The 19,650-nt window shown below is 35.7% G+C and overlaps 1 protein-coding gene across 1 annotated transcript; it reads left to right on the forward strand.

Moving 5' to 3' along the window:
- The first annotated feature begins 443 nt into the window (after window positions 1-443).
- On the forward strand, window positions 444-19,492 carry Bdp1 (transcription factor TFIIIB component B'' homolog Bdp1). Its single transcript, XM_089638625.1, has 6 exons — window positions 444-1,405; window positions 2,400-2,632; window positions 4,117-4,267; window positions 12,271-12,501; window positions 15,342-15,516; window positions 18,607-19,492. The coding sequence occupies exons 1-6, from the start codon at window positions 734-736 to the stop codon at window positions 18,981-18,983; spliced, it is 1,839 nt and encodes a 612-aa protein (XP_089494751.1). The 5' UTR covers window positions 444-733; the 3' UTR covers window positions 18,984-19,492.
- The last annotated feature ends 158 nt before the right edge of the window (window positions 19,493-19,650 follow it).

The following is a 19,650-nucleotide window of genomic DNA, read 5'->3' on the forward strand; positions in this document are numbered from 1 at the left end:
TGCTTCAAGGACATTTTTATTTTTAAAATATTTTTTTTGGGCTAGTGAATGAATGGAGTAGGCCGAGAGCAATTATATTGTCTATGGTTGCATCTTACTTTTAGATGACCTTGAGTTTTTTCTATCTTGTCTACTGCTCTTTTCCGCACGGTAGGTACTGCTTGTATATCTGTGGTTAAGTACTGTATAATTCTGTTGTATACAAAAAGCCCGAAGATATCGATCTAGAGAGTGGTATATTTATGTAGTGACGGTTTATTTATGACGCTGCCCCTGTTTGCAGCTACTGCTCCCGCTGAACTCCGAGCGATCAATCATTCTATTCTTTTGATGTTTCGATTAAAATATATTTCGATCGTGTAAATGTATCGATTCTGCCCATCACTATTTTAACACAGTGACAGCAGGGCAGAAGACATTCATGTCTATGATTACGTGTAAAATCTGTGTAAAATTTGACGTTTGCTTCCATGTGAGCAGTTTATTTATGCATGGCATGCTAGTGGTTTATTTATGGCTTGCATGATCGTTGTCAATCATTGTTCGCCATGCAGTCCAATGAGTTTACAAAACATTGAATTAAAAATATTTAATTAACCCTAAACCATTGCTAATAAACCTATTCATTGATTCAAAGTTACGATTTCAGAATGAATTCAAACTTAACGAACTACTACAATTAGGTTGTAGGTTTACCGGGTGAATTTGAGTTAAAACCAACAAAGTTATAAACATGTCGACAAGAAGAGCTCGGATTAAAGCTGTGACTTCGCTGCCCGTGCGGAGGAAGGGCCCAGTCAAGCAGACTGACCAGGCGCACCTTACTAAGGCCCCCATTGCGTACGATGAGCCCCCGGAGCCAGCAGGTGAAGATGTATTATCGTCGAAAAAAGAAATTCTTGCAGCAACGGCCCCCGTAGAGCCTGCTGCAGAAACTCCACGGAGGCGGGCGTACCGTCCAGCTGTGCAAACCCCCGCCAGGCCCCCCAAGACACCAGTTAAAGCTCCTTCCAGCCCTGCTAGAGCTCCCCAAAGCCCCGCTAGAGCTCCTCGAAGCCCTGCTAAAGCGCTCCAGAGTCCCACCAAAGCCTGTGCTAGAATTAAAAGTCCTGCTAGGGCTCCTCCTAGCCCTTGTAGGACGTTTCAGAGCCCAACCAAGTCCACTAATAAGGGTCCGAAAAGCCCCACTTGGGCTCCCGCCAGTCCCGCTCAGGTTTCTCGGAGCCCCACCAGGGGCCCACCGAGTCCTGTTAGAAAGAAAGAGTGCCTTGAGAAGGGAGAGGAGCCCATGGACCTGACGGAAGAATGTCTCTTCGATCCGATCATTCCTCTTCCCTCCAACAACAAGAACCGACCCAAACTTAGGCCAATGCCCAAGCTAGCAATGCGGAGGAACAGTCTGCAGGTATTTATTGTTAAATTCAACTATTAAGTATTTTGATACTTATACGTCAATCCCCTTGTAATTTAACCAGAACATAACATTTAACAAAACCTGATACAGGTCAGTCCTACCACAAGAAGCTTTAATACTTACCGATATATCCTGGTTTTCTGTAAACCAAAGGGTGAAGGGAACTAATGAAGTTCCTCCAGGAGGACTGATACGGGTGTATCCTGTTTCTCAGTGAATTACACCAAAGCTGTAGGGAAAATATTAAGATGGACAGATAATTGTTTTCTGAGACAATTATCAAAGAAGCATTAGAGGTGTTGTAGCCCAACGTCAAGGCTTTATTGAAATACAGCTGTTACAAATGGAAGAAAAACAAGTGATTTTAAGCTTATCTTGCACTATCAATAATTATTATTGTAAATAATTTAAGCTTCGAATTGCAAAAAAATTTGTTTCTAAAAACTCTTCTACACTGAAAATGCATTGATAGCATTAACTATAAAGTGATAAATTGCTTATTATTAACACAAATGAAAAGATATGACTTATAAATTAATTACATATAAATGTGTGTATTGAGATGCAGCTAAAATGAATGGATTAAAGTTTTTATGCAATTCGTGCGAAAGGCAACAGAATGTTTCTAATTGTTGTTTCTGTTTCAGTATCTTTCTAATCCTTTCCTACTGCCTGTACCTTAACCCGCCTCACAGCGCTGCCCAACCGAGTGGCGATATAGTTCCCTGTCTTTACATTGTACAGATACAGGCTCCCTTGTGAGGTGTCACATAAATAAATTACTTCACAATTATGTTGATTATATTGAAAAATGTTACATTTTTAATGTACCTACTAAAGTTCACACTCAAACTTTTAGAATATATTTAAATTCTATCAAAGTGTGCTATCTTTTGCGCTAAAAACAATGAGTAAATAACTTCTCCTCCGTGTGCGTCTTGTTGTCAGAGTACTCAATTCCCTATACATAATAATGTTGTTCCAGGGCAGTGCAAGTGAAACGGAAGAAGCGCCGATAGAGCCCCCGCCCGTGCCCCCCTCCCCTCTGCCCGCGCCCACTGGAGTGCCGGCTCCCCCTCCAGCCCGCGCCCCCCGCCCTCGGGGCCCTCGTGGCGGCCGCAGCGGCCAGGGGGGCTCTAAGGCGCGCCTGCCCGCCACTCATAATGCCCTCACAATGTACGACCTGATCTTCTATAACCCGCCCAATAATGCTATCAAGTAAGTATTATCATTCTACCACATTTAGGCTAGAAATAATGTGACTAGTAATATGCAGGTGAATGAATGAACGCTGTGTACGAGAACCATCGATGCAGCTCATCAGCCCTACATGTATGAGAGCGTCCATTGCGATGCTAATCACATGAACTGAAGGCGTGCATGTATGCAGTCTTATAAAAAGAATATTGGATAGAGCAGGTTATTACTGAAGTGCTCTTCTCCTATGAACTTATCTAGTAATTTATACAAAGATCGGGATGCTAAGCTAAAATCGCTTGAAGTGAGGCGTTGTTTCCAGTCTTTGATGAATACGATATTAATAAAAAATTAACCAATGAAAAACAATGTTTTTTTACTATAATACGTCTTTTAAAACTTTAAAAAAGTAATAATTTTGGTTTAGCTGAGGATTGAACCTTCATCCCAGGGACCGGAGTCAACCACGCTAAAGACTTTGCCAGATGTCGATCGCGTAGGACCGACATAAGTTGATAGAATGCCTTGTCGATAACGAATCTACCTGCTGAGTTTCAGCTCGATCGGATTTCGGGAAGTGGGTTAATTTCCACTTTGAAGATTTGCATTCATTCATTATCGAAAACAAAAGTTAAATTCAAATAGATGTATTTAAAAATTACTTAATTAAAATTGAAGACGTATTCGAGTGACATCAGTGAGGCACTGTGGGATTATCGCGTAGATTGAAAGTTAGCAACAGATGTACAAGTATGTGGAATATCCGCCAATCGATCATCTCAAGATATGTTAAGTTAAAATCATTAAGATGTTTGCATGACAAAACAGAAAAATAATGAAGAAACAAGATTTCATTTATGATTTAATTCATCTGATTATCTATCAAAATAAATCCCCGTGGTAGAAACCCTCAGTACCGCTCTGGTGAAAGACCACCATTAAAAATCTAAAATTTGCTTTAAATGGTTTTAACTATGTTTGGTGACCAGATCCAGAAACTTTCTACCTTACTATTTCCTTCTCCTTTCCCTCCCCACTCGCTTCAGCCTTACAACATACCCTAATAACTGTGGATGTCAAAGTCCCACTGCCCCAGAGTTGTTAGAACTCTTGTGCAGTATCACTTAATATTCTTCCACACGGGCATTTAAATCGCGAGTTTCCAATGAATGTTTCTTATGAAGTTTTTCGAGGGAACTAAAAACAAAACTTCTTTCTGATCTTTCATTGTAAACTATAATATGTTTAACCCTTAGGAGTCTGCAATTGCATTGTTGAAGAATTGTGCCCAGGCACTTCACGAAGCACTGCAATCAAAGTGTCGATAGTGTCACCTTATACATTAATTTTGCCTTTGGATATTACTTCTACAGGGTTTGTTAAACACAATCAAAATGTCACTTTATCAAGTATGGTATTGTCTTCATATTGGCCAATAAAAATGTATTTTTATTTATTGAATATTCTTGCCGGCTCCTATGGGTTAATACCGTGATTGTTCCCAGACACGAGCTCCCTCAAGTGGCGCCCCTGGAGCCCACCGTGGTGGAGCTCCCACCCCCCTCCCCTCCGCCGCCTGAGGCCCCAGAGGCAGCCCCCGTGCCACAAGTCAAGCTTGGGCCCAACGGAGAAATTGTCATAGATGAGCAGAGTTTGGTAAGTAGAAAATATGAGTCTGTTGGAGAAAGGGAAGGCGAATATAACCTTTACTGCACTGACCTTTTCGACGCAATCTATCCTATTACCTCGCACATTTTGATACACTGTATATATATGGGGAAACTTCGTAGGTCACATGTGCGACATCCGAATTCAGTTATAGCCGATCATGAATCACATGTACAACAGCTACATAGAAAAGGTTAATATCATTGAAATGGGCACATTTCAAAGTGTTAAGAATCTTGAGATGAGAGAAATGGTATGTTGAATAGCGGTGAGGCATTCTAGACATAATAAGATGAGATAGATATAAAATAGGATATTTGTTTAGAAAAGGAGAAAGTATGAAAATGTATGGGATCTGGCGTCACCCATTTTTTAAACTTTTGTTTCGTTGCTAGGTTCTACTGTACGAAGCACTTTTTTATTGACACGTTTTCGCAAGACAACTGTTGTGACGTCTGCATACAACGGGTTAAGTAAAAAAAACATTAGTTACTACTACAGCTAAAGTCAAACATGTGGAATGTAACAGCACTTATATAGCGACATTATATCATATATCAGCACCTGGTTACAGAGATTTATTTATTTTCTTTGTTTGTTTACTCTTGAAATTTTACATTTTATTTTACCTAATAAAATAATTTCTTACATCACAATCAGATAAAATAAAAAATTATCATAATAATACACTGAAATTATCAGAAATAATATCTTGATTAAAAAAATTAAGTATGTTTTAAACATCGAATTTGTTTTTGGGGTGTTATGCCGTGTTGCGCTAACTCCTTCTTTAGCCAACGTTTCGGACAGCATTGCAGTGTCCATCATCACCAAATAACACATCTGCCCTGATGATGGTCACTGCAATGCTGTCCAAAACGTTGGCTAAAGAAGGAGTTAGCGCAACACGGCATTACACCCCATAAACAAATAACAAAAATACTTTTGGCCGTGAAAATCTTAAATCATATTTGATCGAATTTGTTACATTAAAAATATCAACTTCATTGGTACGAGTATATTCATTTGCTAAACTATGTAGTCGAGGAATTGGCGAGTTTGCTACATAATGTTTGTGAATGGTGACATTGAAATAAGTCCTTATGCCTAGTCTGTCGAGTAGGTACTCTTTAACTGACCAGACTCAGAAGTTTGCAACAGTCAAGCTCCGAATTTCCAATTTTGAAAAAGGGGCATATGTCGCTCATCCTATGCCGATCCTCAAGTGTATGTGTTTTTAAGGTATTTAATAAAAAGGTGTAGTTAATTTGTTCTAAGGGGATATTTAACTTGAAACTCATAAATCGTAAAAACTTTCGCTGAATACTTTCAACACTTTCCACGGCCATCTTGATATCTCATTATGTCTTAGCAATATTGAAATAAATGTCCCCGAGTCCCATTGTTTAAGACACCATAGCATTTTTCACCTGAATATTTTCAAAAATAATATTGCCTATTTTAGCCCTCTGACCCAAATGTGTCGACTGTATGATTAGATTGAGTGTGCTGAAGTAGATATTTTCGTCGATAATCTAAACAGATTCAAAAAAATTGTTCTGCTGCTGCTAAATAATATTATGTATCACTGTAACTCTCCTAGTATCACTTGTCATTTTACTGAGCTTATGTATAATTTTAGATTATTATTTGTAACCTGTATTTTGCATTTTTACCTGTATGTATGTAATTTGTAGATTTTTGTGTATAACTTAACTGAGTTTTTGTAACTGGATAGTTCTCACGTAAGTGAGAACATCTGTAAAAACCCAGTATAAATAAACATTTTTAATGTGAGTTTGATGGGAGTGATTGGTAATTGGCTACGAACGAATGAGACAAATAAAATGTTTGCATGAATAATAGTTACTAACCTCTAATGATACACTTTATCGTATGTATGTTGAAAAAGTTTGTGAAAGTATTTATGGAAGATCTTCCTTCAAAAGGTGTATCGCACAGTTACGGCGGAGTCCTTCCATTTCCAACTAAACCAACGGATGTACGGTTCACTTGTCCACACGGCACACGTTGACGTATTACGTGGTCGGCCGGTTGAGAGCCTTGGCTACGAATCTGGAGGTTATGGGGTCGAATCCCGGCATGCACAGCAAAATTAATATGTGTTAATTTACATTTAATTCACACAAAAAAATGTATACATGTGTAGTATACTTGTTACTCGTTTCAGAGTGGTAAATTTTATTCTGATCTTAGTATTGTCTTGGTAAAAGATCGCCATTCAGAATAGAATAGTTGTTTGAAATGTCTTTGGCCGTGTTTGGTTACCAGATCTGAATAGTCAGGTACTTCCCCTCCCCGCATCCCTCAGCCTCACAACGTACCCCATTTGGGGATGCCATAGTATCACTTGCACTCTTGGATTCCTCTGCGATATTCACTTTAAAAAAAAAAAAAAAAGTCGAGGTTTACGATTTAAACAGATAAGTGTTTAAGGAATAGCCGGGTCATGGAGTTGTTTGAAAAATCAGGTAAAGGTAAGGTAATCGTAAACCACCAAACACTCGGACATTTATCAGATGACTGATGCGTTAAATGCCATTGGCATGATCCGGCTTAACAAGTGAATATACAATGAACTAGATAATAAATATTAATAAAATAATAATCTTTTTTCGAGTTTGACATAAGTAAGTTCTTTAGATAATATTCTGCTTAACCCATGCATGATTTATTATTTTTTCTGGAAAAAAATATATTTTGTAGATATTTACATGCATATGCAAGGAAATGTAAAGAATTTTTTTTTTTTGTAATTTTTTAATGATTTTTTATTAAAAAAAAATTGAAAAGTCGAGGTTTACGATTTAAACAGATAAGTGTTTAAGGAATAGCCGGGTCATGGAGTTGTTTGAAAAATCAGGTAAAGGTAAGGTAATCGTAAACCACCAAACACTCGGACATTTATCAGATGACTGATGCGTTAAATGCCATTGGCATGATCCGGCTTAACAAGTGAATATACAATGAACTAGATAATAAATATTAATAAAATAATAATCTTTTTTCGAGTTTGACATAAGTAAGTTCTTTAGATAATATTCTGCTTAACCCTTGAATGCATGATTTATTATTTTTTCTGGAAAAAAATATATTTTGTAGATATTTACATGCATATGCAAGGAAATGTAAAGAATTTTTTTTTTTTGTAATTTTTTAATGATTTTTGATTAAAAAAAAATTTTTGCAGATTTACAACACCATGTATTTAATAAAAAATTATATGAACAATTTACGTATGAAAAAAAAATTAAAAACCTAAAAAAATTTCTCAAAACTAATAAGTGTACCGGAAAAATACGAGTTATTACATATAAGTATTGTATTATTGTATCTACTTACCTAAGAAAATCAAAATATTAACAGCAAAACCAAACCGTAATTCTAACCTCCAACCAATTTTCGAGAATCTTCACTTTGTTAAAGAAAAAGTGACATTTGACATTCGCGAAAGAAAAAAAAGGTGATGCCACTCGATAAAATATAGTACCGTGAACTAGAAAATTCTAAAACGGCATGCATTAAGTATACACCAAAGAGTTAAAGGTGGTTTGAACGGTATGTTGCAGTTTTGCAACAGTATGCATTTAAGGGTTAAGAGGAAGCTACAAGCCAAAAATGTGTATATTCTTGGTATACCTTATATTGTAGGTAATAGGCATTAAAATCGCTTGACAGACGGAATCTAGAAACGTTCGATTTCAAGCACAAAACTGTTTTTTATTTATTTTGTAAATAATTTTGTAAGAAAGCAAAAAAAATCAAGTCAAACTGTCACAAATAATCTTAACTATAATACTGTATTTTTTAAAGTTGTTTCCTTTACGCGTTCATACATCTATTGAAAAAAATTTTTTTTTAGTAGTTTGCATTTATATTTTTTATTGAGTAATTTATTATTTTATTTGTATTCTACTCAAGCGAAACCATAGGAAAACCTTCAATTTATATAAAGCATATTTTTTGGTATTCATATTGTACACCGATTTGTTGTAATGATTAATCAAAATAGTGATTTAGCATTAAGCTTCGCCTTAATACACTTTATACGGGCGAAAAAAAGGGTCCCATTCGAGAAAATAATACATATATTTTAATGAATTATTTTGCACAGTACTCACCACACCCCAACTATAAAATTGTTGTCTGAAATTAAGCCTAATTTTATAATACGACTCCATAATCTGAAGTTGCAGTCAGTGTTGGGTCATTTAGTGATGTTTTATTTTTTTAAATGTACTTATTCTTTATTATGTTCAAATTTTTTTTGCTCAAATCATTTCAAAGAAAACAAAAAATTTCCATATTTCCGGTGCAATATGTGGAAGGATGTATTACCCGCTATACGGGTGTAAATATAGATTACTTTTGATAAAATATTCTTCTATACAAAAGACAAGGTATAAAGATATTGGAAGAGTTGGTTCACATTTTTAAATACATATACATATAGTTGATACAAAGAGATTGGTATAAACAATGTATGTAAAATTATCAGACAGCAATGCCTTTTCCGCCATTCAAACAGAACCAGTGTAAAGTATGACAAAGTGTGTTAAAATACTCATCTATTTGTATATACAGGGTGTCCGTGGGTAAAGTTTACTGACTTCGAAAAACGCTTCCATATGAATACGAATAAAAAACAATAAATAACTTTTTTCGAAAATCAAATTTTTTAAAGAAACTGCTTACCGTGGCTTAAAGCCAATGAATTCACATGATTTTCACCGTTTATCCTGTATTTTTAGGTTCAATATATTTGACACAGTTAAGTTTTAAAAAATATGTACAATTGTACTGTAATGCACAATATCATTTCTGGTATGTTCGATTCAAATTATCATCTCTGGTATTTTGTCGCTGGGCGCGTAATACCTCCAATATAAAATTTTTTTAATTTTATAAGAGAATGAAAAAACATATTTTAAATCAGGAAAATGGAGGGAAACTTCAATTCCTTTTAATTTATTGTGTACATTAATAATCATCTTTCTGTCCTAATCTTAAATGTTTGAAAGTTCTTCATCGATTGCTTTGAAATTTTGACGCAACGTTGCACTCGAATACGTATGAATTTTTATATACCTATATTATATAGGTGTCACTTGTGACAGGTAAAAACATGCTTTTTAGAAAAACAGCGCCATCTGTTGGACAAACAAACCATCACATCTGTATTTTTTTTTTTTTTTCACATCGGAGGTGTTACGCGCCCAGTGACAATTATTTTTTTTCATTAATATGGCCACCGGATTAAACATAACACAATAAAAGAGTAGGTTTGGTTATGTTCGTTTGTTCTTTATCTTCAGTGTTCTGTTTTGTCGTTGAACCCAATTATGTACAATATTTTCAATTTGAGGGGCAGGTATGCGTACCGCCGTCCAGGGAACCATTTATTGCATAACCAACACCCTTGCCATAGGTAGTGTGAGGGATGGGTGGATTCATACACCCTGAGGATTTTTTTTTCTTGAGGGCCTCCTGTGTGGAGCTATAGTAAAAAAAATACTCTCTTACATATTTACATGCTTTTACCATTTTTTACGACTTGTTTTTATAATACTAGCTGAAGTCGCCGGTGTTGTCCGGGCTTTACCGGGAGTTTTTTTGAAGTCATATATAGACAATAATTTTCCTCTTATTTTGAATGTCAAGTATTTTGATTTAAGGGGTGGTAAAATGAGGTGGGGGTGGTTTTTTTCAAAATGTCATGTAGACAGTGACCTTCCTCTTATTTTGAAAGTCAAGGGTGTAATATCATCAAACTCTGAATAAAACTAGATCTGTATCTCAAATCTGTATGTAAATCAAAGTCATGCTGCCCGCCACAGACACTCTTCTTATTATAAATAGATTTGTTGGCCCGTGCCAATAAGCAGCCGTCTGGGCGTAAAACCAAATAAAATAAAATAAATATATTTAGACCCAGTCTAGCCACTTAAACTTATCACTTATTCTATTTAACTTTTGTTCTTTACTTGATTGTTATTGATTAAAAGTGGTGTATAAAACATGGTTCCATGCTAACTCAACACAGTGACTATTCAACACACCTTTAAAAAGTGATATAAAGTCATTAAAAACGATGAAAAAAAAAAATTTAACCTAACCTAACCTACTTAACCCAGTTAATCTTTCCTCATCTGCGGTGTGTATTTATTACACATTGCTTCTAATAACTTTAATAACTCTATAAATATAATAAATTCTGGGTTCAGATTTTAGGTATTCCTCCGTTATACATTTATGCATTGAATTAAAAAATAATATTTTACATAGTTTTCAAATTCAATTAAAAATCAGAGATTTTTGTTAAAAATCATAAACAAATACACCAATACAATCAACCGTGTGATACTAATACGCGAGTGTGCGAGGAAATGACACGCTATTGATGTCCCGCTTTAATTTGCTATGCGGGAACATGAGACATCCACACGTCTGCAGTTGTATTTTGATTTAAACCATCGATACCTACCGACCGCACAGCTGTGTTTGTGCCAGCCGCTAGCCAGTAGGCCGCAAACCGTCGTTAGATGTGGACCCCTTGCACGTTTCTTTAGCATCTGCCGATGGTTTTTTCATGTTTTCAGCAATTAAATTACAATTATTATCACTTTTGATATAAAATATAATAAACATAATCGATTAGCTATGAATATTCATATTTTTCCGAAATTAAATTGCTTATTTTAAGATGTGTATTGACTACACAGCACCGGAACGCGTTGGTTTTTTTAGCACAGTAAGGGAAAGGTTAATAAAGTTTTTGTTTCATCACTTTCCATGACTTTATATAACTTTTTAAAGATGTGATGAATAATCATTTTAATGATTTACCCGGTCACCATAAAACGTATTTCATTTTAATATCCTTGAATTTATGTTTTCAATATTGTGAGATTTTATATTATTTGTGATCATAACAATCGTTGAAAGGCCCAACATATTGTTGAAACAGGAGTTCAAAAATAATTTAAAAAACATTATTTTAGTGAATAACAGTTTTATTAAGATTTTGATAAATAAATTCAGTCCTGACTGGTCAACGTCTGTTTACACGCAACGATTAGTTTTTGAAATTTTTTTGCACTAAACATGGTATACTGTGCAGCGTCAGCAAACAGTTTGTGCAAAAGTTGCAATCATTTGAAGGGTAAGCAAGTCATTTGCGCATTATACCGCCTTAAGGCGAAGCTTAATGCCAAATCACTATTTTGATTAATCTTTATAACGAATTGGTGTTAATTATGAAAACCAAAAAATATGCTTTAGTTAAATTGAAGGTTTTCCTATCGCTTCGCTTGAGTAGAATACAAATAAAAAAATTAATTACTCAATAAAAAATATAAATGCAAACTACTACAAAAATTATTTTTTCAATAGAAATGTTTGAACGCATAAAGAAATCAACTTTTTAAAAATACAGTTTTATAGCTAAGATTATCTGTGACAGTTTCACTTGATTATGTTTTTTGCTTTCTTATAAAATTATTTACAAATTAAGTAAAAACCAGTTTTTTGCTTGAAATCGAACGTTTCTAGACTCCCGTTTGTCAAGCGATTTTAATGCCTATTACCTACGATATAAGGTATACCAAGAATATACACATTTTTAGCTTGTAGCTTCCTCTTAACGTTTTTGCTTATTTGCTAACAAATTAATGTTCCTGCAAGCCGTTGGAGCGGTATAAAGTTTTTCCGACTCAACGTACATGCTTACTTGTGCAAATAAGATTTTGTTCATGTAAGATTCAGCGTATAGACAGACCTTTAATGGTTAAGTTGACAAATGTGCCTGGTTCTTTTCTAGGCATCGTGGGTTAAATTATTCCTGTGCTAGCTAAGTTCTACACCATGCACAAGCAACATTTTCCACTTATAATGATGGTAATAGGAGATTTTCCAATATTGTCAGCTTATTCATCTTCCGGGAATATTAATGTTTTTATCTAACTCTTCAGGTGATCGAGACTTCGGAAGCCCTGCGCAGCCGCCAGCGCTTGTCGCAGCTATCAGTGGTGTGGGACGGCGGCGCGGGGGGCCGAGGGGTGTACGGCCGGGGGCGCCGATGCCGCGAGTGGGGCAGCGCCGAGACTCTGCGTTTCTACCGCGCCCTGCATACCCTCGGCACCGACTTTTCGCTCATGCTGTCCCTATTTCCCGGCAGGTCGAGGCGGGATCTCAAAGTTAAGGTAGGCTGGTTTAATTATATCTTATTTTCACTAAGGTTGATGTCATCGGCTCCATTTTTTTTTTAATTTGTAGGGTCCCCGTTAAACGCGATTCTGTGTTCGTTATATAAATCATTTATCACAAATTTAACAACTTTAAAAATATGTACTCGGACCATGGTGTTTTTTTTTAATAGTTATATGCTTTTTTGGTTGTCACTTAAACGATCACAGCGCCCTTAATTTTTTATTTTTAATAATAAAAATAATATATTTCACATAAAATTATACAATAAAACATATGCGGAAAGTTTAACACCATTATACATGAGAATATTAAGAAATATACATTATTTATTGTACATAACTGAATTGTTTCATTAACAACATTTTATATTTGTTTAAACGTAAATTGAAGTTGTCCACTAACTTGGTGTAATTGTTTCCCTCCATTAGTATTCTGGGCAAAGAGGAATACATATGGTAGCTAGTCCCAGAATTTCTGCACTGAAATAAATCTTGACTTCTAGTATTACGTTGTGGAATACGAAAGCTTATCAATTCTAGCAATACCAGACTATCAACTAAATCATTTAGAATTTTATATAGAAATACCAAGTCAGTGAAAATTCTTCTGTCTGACAATTTGAGCATATTCATATAATTTAACAGAGTGTTGTAGTTCAACATAATTGCTGGAAAACCCATTTTAAAATTTATAAAACGTAAGAATTTGTTTTGTATTCTTTCAACAGCTTGTACATATATATTATAATGTGGCTTCCAGACAGGAGAATTGTACTCAAGTTGACTTCTTACATAGGCAAAATATAACAATTTAATACACTTTATATTGTTAAAATTTCTGGTTAGCCTAGTTATAAATCCCAACATTTTTAAGCCCTTATTAGAGATTTCTGTTATGTGGTTAACAAATGAAAGATTTGATTGAAAAGTGATGCCTAAGGACGGGTTGTTTCGGAGAACTTGAACAGTTCTTCAAATTTCAAAGTTAATTTTCAAGTTCTGTGAAAGATATTTTTAAGTTCTGTTTTATTTCAGTTCTGTCAAGCAACTAGCCTATAATGATATAATAACAGAATTAGAATAGGACTTTCACAGAACCCGTAAATGAACGTTGAAATTTGATGAATTGTTCAAATTCTCCGAAACAACCCGTCCTAAGTCTTTGATTTGTGTTAATGTCTCAAGAGCAGTGTCATCAATGTTGTATTATTTTTTTATTGTTTTATTTTATAGAAGGAAAACGTGTTAAGATTGAATTCCTGTTAGAAGCCTTGGTTAAATATACAATTTTGTACTTATAAGAATAAGCGATAATATATCTTATCTGACCGTTTAAATTATACAGACTGTCGAGCTACGACCAAACAACACGGACCATCAAAGCGGCTATGCAATGAAAATTATGCTTTGGTTTGCAGTAGTATGGGTGAACAATGTTGGTGACACTTTTGTACTTATACAGGGTGGGGCAAAAGTAATCACCCGATGTTCTTTGCTGTAATCTTTTTTTTATGATAAACTTTTTTGTATTCTACGTTTGTTTACTTCACAAATGTCAATACCGAATCACATTTGGCGCCATTTGCAAAAGTTATAGCGTTTTCCAATAGGGTGATTACTTTTGCCCCACATGTCTTTTCGATTTGTATTCTGCATTTGTTTACTTCACAAATGTCAAAACCGAATTGACATTTGGCGCCATTTGTAAAAGTTATAGTGTTTTCCAATAGTGTGATTACTTTTGCATTTACATCAGGTTTGCAAGTCAGTCTAGGCCCTGTGGAACTCATCAATCTCGTCTGCACAGCAATTCCTTCATACAACACTGACTCTCAATTTCAAAATATCCATACCCGTTGAAAAATTAAATTAATATAACCTTTTTATAAAATTTACCTTTTATAAAAATATTTTTTGATTTACTCGGCTTTCAGCGCGCGCAGGGGTATGTGAGCCTTTAACAAAGCTTATAACGTTGCGAATACCAAATCGTAACACGAGACTTCCAGAGTTGTTCTTTGTTTATTAGTTGAAAAAAAACTATTTCATTCATTCTCCAATCCAAAGGCTACACTTGGAAAAAAGCTTTAGTTCTGTTGATATTCCATACTAAAATTTATTTCAGAAATTTCTAACCTTTTGTTTCGCTAATATTATTATAATCGTAACTTACTTATGTTGATATTTACCATATATATGTTACTTTTTTCTTTAATGTTGTTTTTTGCTATTTACTCTAGACAGGTTTCAATACTTTTTTTTCTCTCTTCTATCTTTGTATTTCTTGTACTATTGAGTATTATGTTGATTAATTTTGTTCCTATCTTATTTTTTTATATTCTACTAGCTGTACCCCGCATTACTGTGGCTCAGGCTATCTGTGTAGAAAGAGAAACAAAAGCGCGTGTATCTTTTACGTCCAACAGATGGCGCTGTTTTAAAAAAAAGAGCATGTTTGTCCAACAGATTGGGCTGTTTTTTTACCTGTCAGAGGTAATTTTATATACCTATAATATAGGTATATAAAAACGGTGACCGGATAAATCATCACATCTTTAAAAAGTTATATAAAGTCATGGAAAGTGATGAAACAAAAACTTTATTAACTGGGTTAAGTAGGTAAGGTTAGGTTAAAAAAAATAATTTTTCATTGTTTCTAATGACTTTATATCACTTCTTAAAAGTGTGTTGAATTGTCACTGTGTTGAGTTATCGTGGAACCGTAATCTTTTAAGAGTGCTTACACTCATGTGAGCATAATGGCTGTAGGAGCACCTTACTTTACTGCTTTGTTTCTATTATGTACGGTTTAAACAGTAAGTTTTTTGTGGCAGTTCAAGAAGGAGGAGCGGCAGAACGGGGCGCTGGTCGACCGTGCCCTCATGAACCCGCTGCAGTTCGACATCGGCCACCTGGAGGAAGAGGCGGCACTGCTGGCCTGCAAGGGCGACGAGCAGGAGAAGCCCCCCAAGAAGCGCAAGGAGAGGAAGCGAAAGGCGCAGAAGACAAGTGAGAAAGCTAATTTTTAATCGGACCTATTCGACTGTCGCATGCTGTTTTCAGGGGTAGGCGAACTGCCTCCTTTTTTTTTTATCAGATCCCCACACAACAAAACACTTGGACACATTGTACTTTATTGTGATACAAAAAAATGTGTCGCTATGTCGTATACACGTTCGAGATACCCTATCAAATTCGATTATTGCATCAAGAATGATATACAGTAGAACCTCGTTAATTCGAAATCCAGCGGACATCAAAAATCAAATTTCGAATTAACGAATTCCCACGTAATTCGAAATTTTATGAAAAAAAAAAAAAAAAAAATACTCCGAAATTCGATTTTCTCGGCCGCCTCTTCAAATCCGGGTGGTATTTTAGTTGTAAATTCGTATTAATACCAATTATTTCTTTATTTTCGCGGTCGATTACCGTAGCGGCCGGCCCTTTAAATTCAGATATTCGCAATAAATTCGTAAAAATGCTATATATTTACGCGTAAATCGAGATTTTGCTGCCGATTTCGGTCGCAGCCTACCCTTTAAATTGAGATATTCGCAAAAATACGATATGTTTCCGCGGAAATCGAGATTTCGCGGTAATTTTCCGTCGCGGCCGGCCCTTTATTTCAAATATCTGAATTTGAATTCGTAAAAATACCATATATTTCCGCGTAAAACGAGGATTCGCGGCCGTATTCCGTCGCGGCCGGCTCTTCAAATTCAGATATTCGAAATAAATTCATATAAATGCTATATATTTACGCGTAAATCGAGATTTCGCTAGCGATTTCGGTCGCGGCCTACCCTTTAAATTGACATATTCGTAAAAATACGATATATTTCCGCGTAAATCGAGATTTCGCGGTAATTTTCTGTCGCGGCCGGCCCTTTATTTCAAATATCTGAATTTGAATTCGTAAAAATACGGTATATTTCCGCGTAAAACGAGAATTCGCGGCCGTAATTCCGTCGCGGCCGGCTCTTCAAATTCAGATATTCTAAATAAATTCGTAAAAATATGATATATTTCCGCGTAAATCGAATTTAGTCGGCAGTTTTTCGTCGCGGCCGGCCTTTTAAGTTCAGATATTTGAAGTAAATTCGTAAAAATATGTCATATTTCGGCATGGATCGAAATTTTTCGGCCGATTTCCGTCGCGCCGTATTTTTTCAACTCGGATATTCGAAGTAAAGTTAGTAAAAATACGATATATTTCCGCGTAAATTGAAATTTCGCGTCCGATTTCCGTCGCGGTGATGAAATACGTATTTACGCGTAAATCGAAATTACGCGGCCGAGTTTCGTCGCGGCCGACCCTTTAAATTCAGATATTTGGCGTAAACTCGTAAAACTACGACGTATATCCGCGTAAAATGTATTTTCTCGGCCTTTTAAACTCGGATATTCGAAATAAATTTGAAAAAATACGACATTACAGTGTAAATCGATTCAGATTTACAAAATAATAATACTAATTAGGACGATGTATAACCACGTAAAAATACCTTTTTCGGCGTTTTACCGCCACGGCTGACTTTTAGATTCAGATTTACGAAATATTATGATTTGTTTTCGCAAAAATCAAATTTTTTCGAATTACACGAACAAATTTTCTCGCTCGGACAAAAATAAATTTCGAATTACGAATTAACGAATTTCGAATTAAAAAAAATTTTGTATGAAAAAAATTTTCAGCGGAAATTTTTTTTGCGAAAATTTCGAATTACGCGTTTTTTCGAATTATCGGGGTTCGAATTAACGGGGTTCTACTGTATTGTCAAAAGTAAAATCCATCAAGGACCTTGGGGTAGTCTTTGATCCCAAACTTACGTTTTCGGACCATGTATTGCAGTTGACGACATCATGCTACAAGCTTCTCGGATTTGTCATAAGACTCTGCAAACAATTTTCCAATCCCGAGGCAATGATGACTTTGTACAGCTGCATTATAAGGTCTAAAATTGAATACGCCTCTGCTGTATGGGCCCCATACCAACAAAAATACATTGAAAAATTAGAACAGATTCAAAAAAAGTTTTTGAGATACATGTATTTGTGAATGCACGGAGAGTACCCGCGATTCATGCATCACGAAGATTTGCTTGCCGAAACGCGCTACCAAAGTCTCCACTCGAGGAGTGGGGCCCTTGCAGTAACTGCGTACAAAATTCTTAATAATTTAATAGATAGCCCATACCTTCTGGAATGCTATAAGTTGTTCGTACCGAACAACTACAGCCAGGGACAGCACCATGATCTGCTATGTATCCCACGTGGCAGAACGGACGTACTGGCTCGGCATAGCATGACACGAGGTATGGCGCTGTTAAACAACGCCTCCAAGACTATCGATATTTTTAATAGTAGCCTTGAAGAATTCAAGAGGCATATCAATGCCAAAAATCACTATTTATAACTTGTTACTTCTATTCTTTTTCTTTCATTGTTTCGTATCATCTATATGTATTTAATGTTACATGTGTATTGTAAATGGACACACAGTCTGTAATACACAAAAAAAAAAAAAAAATGAACTCTGATAAACTGCCTATTTAGCAGACGGAAGAAATTATTCTGGACCTCGACTTGCAATAGTATTTATTATACACTCAATCACTGCATTATCTACAGCTATGTGCCATCTACGAGTAACCTTTTAAACTACTATCTAGTGCTATACTATGAGTAACCTCTTAAATTACTCTAGGATATCGCAGTTACCAATACATAACAACATTGTATTGAAGATCCTGCGTTTGTTGAAGATCATAATGCATTTTGTAAGTTTCCTTTGAAAATTCTTGCGACAGTGCATAACTTATACATATAGTGATGATAGTCCAAAAATTGTTTGAACAATTTTTGCAAATATAATCTTTGATATTTAGCGAAAAATATTAATATTATAACACTTTTTTCCATAGTGGGTTTTGCAACTCCACGACTCTCACTCATGTTATCAGATGGATAAAAATTTAGCTGACAACATTCATAATGCCCTCGTCATTCTGCAGTACCCACTTGTTGCTCATGAGGCTTGACAACTTAAAGATTTAAATGTACATAAAATTTTCACAAACATATTGTTCGTTCCAGGCGCAGCCCTCGAAAGTATAACAGAAGATGGCGAAGAAGCACCTCCCGACGTGTTGACCTACGGCGGCAAAAAATACAAGAGTATCCGTCCCAAGACCCTGGCTTCCGACACCCTCGCGCAGGAAGCGGTCAACCTGCTCCGAGCCTCCGGGGGCCACGGCGACGTGGGGTCTAGCCCCGGGGACCTGGTGCCTCCGAATGTGGAGCCCGGATCGCTGGTGATCCTGTCAGGAGCGCCACCGAACCGGGAGCTGAGGGCGTTCATGGTGCAACTGGTGGAGGGCAAGCCGCGCTTGTGTCCCGCCAATCTTCCCGCAGACGTGGTGAAGAGTATTGCGGCGCAGGTCGGGGTCACGCCGAATCCTGACCCGGCGTGACACTAAGGCTGGGGTGTTTAGCGGAAATTCAAATGTAACATCGTCGTCAAATGGCAAACCAGAGCCAATTTGTTTAAAAGCTGAAACAGACCTATAGTCGGTGTTTAACGAGGATCTTTCAAGTAAAAAAAAAAAAAAATGCTCATGATTGGTCATTTGATAACAATATTACATTAAATTTCTGTGAAACAACTGGTCCTAAAAGATTGTGATTTTGCTAATGTTATATCAATATTCAGACTCTATGTTATTCCTTTATGTGCATAATATATATTGACAAGTAGTAATGTTACAAAATTTCAATATTATCAGATTTCTCCAAACTGTTAAATGCTCACAATTTTAAATAGATTTTATTTTTCTTTGAAAACAGGAATTATGCTTTCCTTTGGCCAGTACGAATTATAATAAATTGTATTTAAGACAATATACTTGGATGGAGTGTAAATAAGCTGTGGTCCATATCATCTGGGTTGCATCCCAGAATGAACTTTGTAATAACAATAGTATTTTTCTTGCTTTGTGTTCGAGATCAGTCTCAAGATGCTGTGCATTTGAATCTTGTTGAAAAAAGTTTTTACTTTAATTAATTTTTTAAAATTTTTGTATTTATTGATAATTTAATCTTATGTATAATCGAAGCTTGAAAGGTGAAATAAAAATTATT

This window comes from Hesperophylax consimilis, chromosome 13, assembly GCF_061612785.1.
Source record: "Hesperophylax consimilis isolate HC1 chromosome 13, BYU_Hcon_1.0, whole genome shotgun sequence".
NCBI classification, from domain to species: Eukaryota; Metazoa; Arthropoda; class Insecta; order Trichoptera; family Limnephilidae; genus Hesperophylax; species Hesperophylax consimilis.

Coding starts and splice junctions, on each gene's coding strand:
- Bdp1 (XM_089638625.1), top strand. CDS start 734: ATGTCGACAAGAAGAGCTCGGATTAAAGCTGTGACTTCGCTGCCCGTG. Junction 1,406..2,399: donor TGCGGAGGAACAGTCTGCAG/GTATTTATTGTT, acceptor ATGTTGTTCCAG/GGCAGTGCAAGTGAAACGGA. Junction 15,517..18,606: donor GCGAAAGGCGCAGAAGACAA/GTGAGAAAGCTA, acceptor TGTTCGTTCCAG/GCGCAGCCCTCGAAAGTATA.